Genomic DNA, 1,197 nt, shown 5'->3' on the forward strand with positions numbered 1-1,197 from the left:
CGCTCGAACGCCAGCTCGTACGCGCGCATGGCGTCGCGGGCGTCCTGCTGCGCCTCGTCGCTGCGCAGGTCGTCGGCGGCGGCCCAGCGGAGCTCGTAGCAGCGGCCGATGTTGTACTGCGCTGCGGCGGCCATGCGGTTCAGCCCGCCCGGGCCGGTGGCGTGGCCCTCCACCGCCGTGATGCAGTCCTCAAACGCGGTGATCGCGTGCCCGATCTCGAACGGGAAGATGAGATCGAGGCCGTGCATCTGCAGCTCGACCTGGCGCTGGAAGCCGGCAAGGCACCATGAGCCCTTTGTGAAGAGCTCATCCGCCTCGCCCATGAGCGGCGCGCGGCACATCGGACACTGCGACGCGTAGTCGTCCGCCGTGCGGTGGTGGTGCAGGAACCTGTGAGCAGGCGCCGCACCGAATCGGCGTGAGGCCGAGATGCGCTGGCCCGTCGGCCCACGCACGCGCGCACATGTGGTCGATGCAGCCGCGGCAGAAGACGTGCTTGCACGGAAGGACGAGGCGGTCGTCCCACCGGATGCCGTCGTAGCAGATGGAGCAGACCGCCGCCGAGCGTGTTGGCATCTCTGAGAGCGCGGAGGGCAGCGCGCTCGCGGTTAGTGGTGCAAGCGACGCAAGCGGAGGGAGCGCAAGTGGATACAGGTGCGCGCACAGGTACGGCGGTGGATGCAAGAGCAAGCGAATAAAAACCCTTCGTCTCTCTCTCTCCAAACGTCGTGCTCGCATTACAAGAAGGGACACTCTGACATTCATCCCGGCAGCCCCAGCCTGGCCCCGCGCGCTGGCCGCGACCGCCGCGGCCCTCACTCGAGCCCGAACTGCCTATCAGACGTGCCGGAGCCGTCCAACTGACTGTAGCGACTAGCACACCTCTGTCGAGTCCGGACGGAGTCCCAGAAACCCGAGGAGTCACACAGTCCACGCCTGTGTGATGCACGCCCTGTGAGCGGGGCGGGGTGCGCACTGTGCCTCTGTGTTCGTGCGTCGCCCATCTCAACAACAAAACTCACCCATCTCTCTCTCCCATCTCTCCTGGAGATGACTGCTCTATTTATTTATTTATGGGACACTCTAAAAGAAAGAAAGAAAGAAAACAGACAAGGCAAGGGAGGGATGGGAGGACGGCACGCCGCCACCACACAGGGATTTTAAGGAGAGGGGTGTGATGCGCTAGCCGTTGTTATG

General features: G+C 64.2%; 1 protein-coding gene across 1 annotated transcript; it reads right to left on the reverse strand.

The window, feature by feature from the left end:
• Positions 1–9: 9 nt before the first annotated feature.
• EMIHUDRAFT_256728 (hypothetical protein) lies at positions 10–576 on the reverse strand (the record flags this gene model as incomplete). Its single annotated transcript, XM_005766289.1, has 2 exons — positions 10–390; positions 464–576. Coding segments are annotated over 2 exons (494 nt in total), but the record flags the coding sequence as incomplete, so codon positions are not given.
• Positions 577–1,197: the final 621 nt, after the last annotated feature.

The sequence above is a fragment of the Emiliania huxleyi genome, assembly GCF_000372725.1.
Source record: "Emiliania huxleyi CCMP1516 unplaced genomic scaffold EMIHUscaffold_5191, whole genome shotgun sequence".
In the NCBI taxonomy this organism is placed as follows: domain Eukaryota; phylum Haptophyta; order Isochrysidales; family Noelaerhabdaceae; genus Emiliania; species Emiliania huxleyi.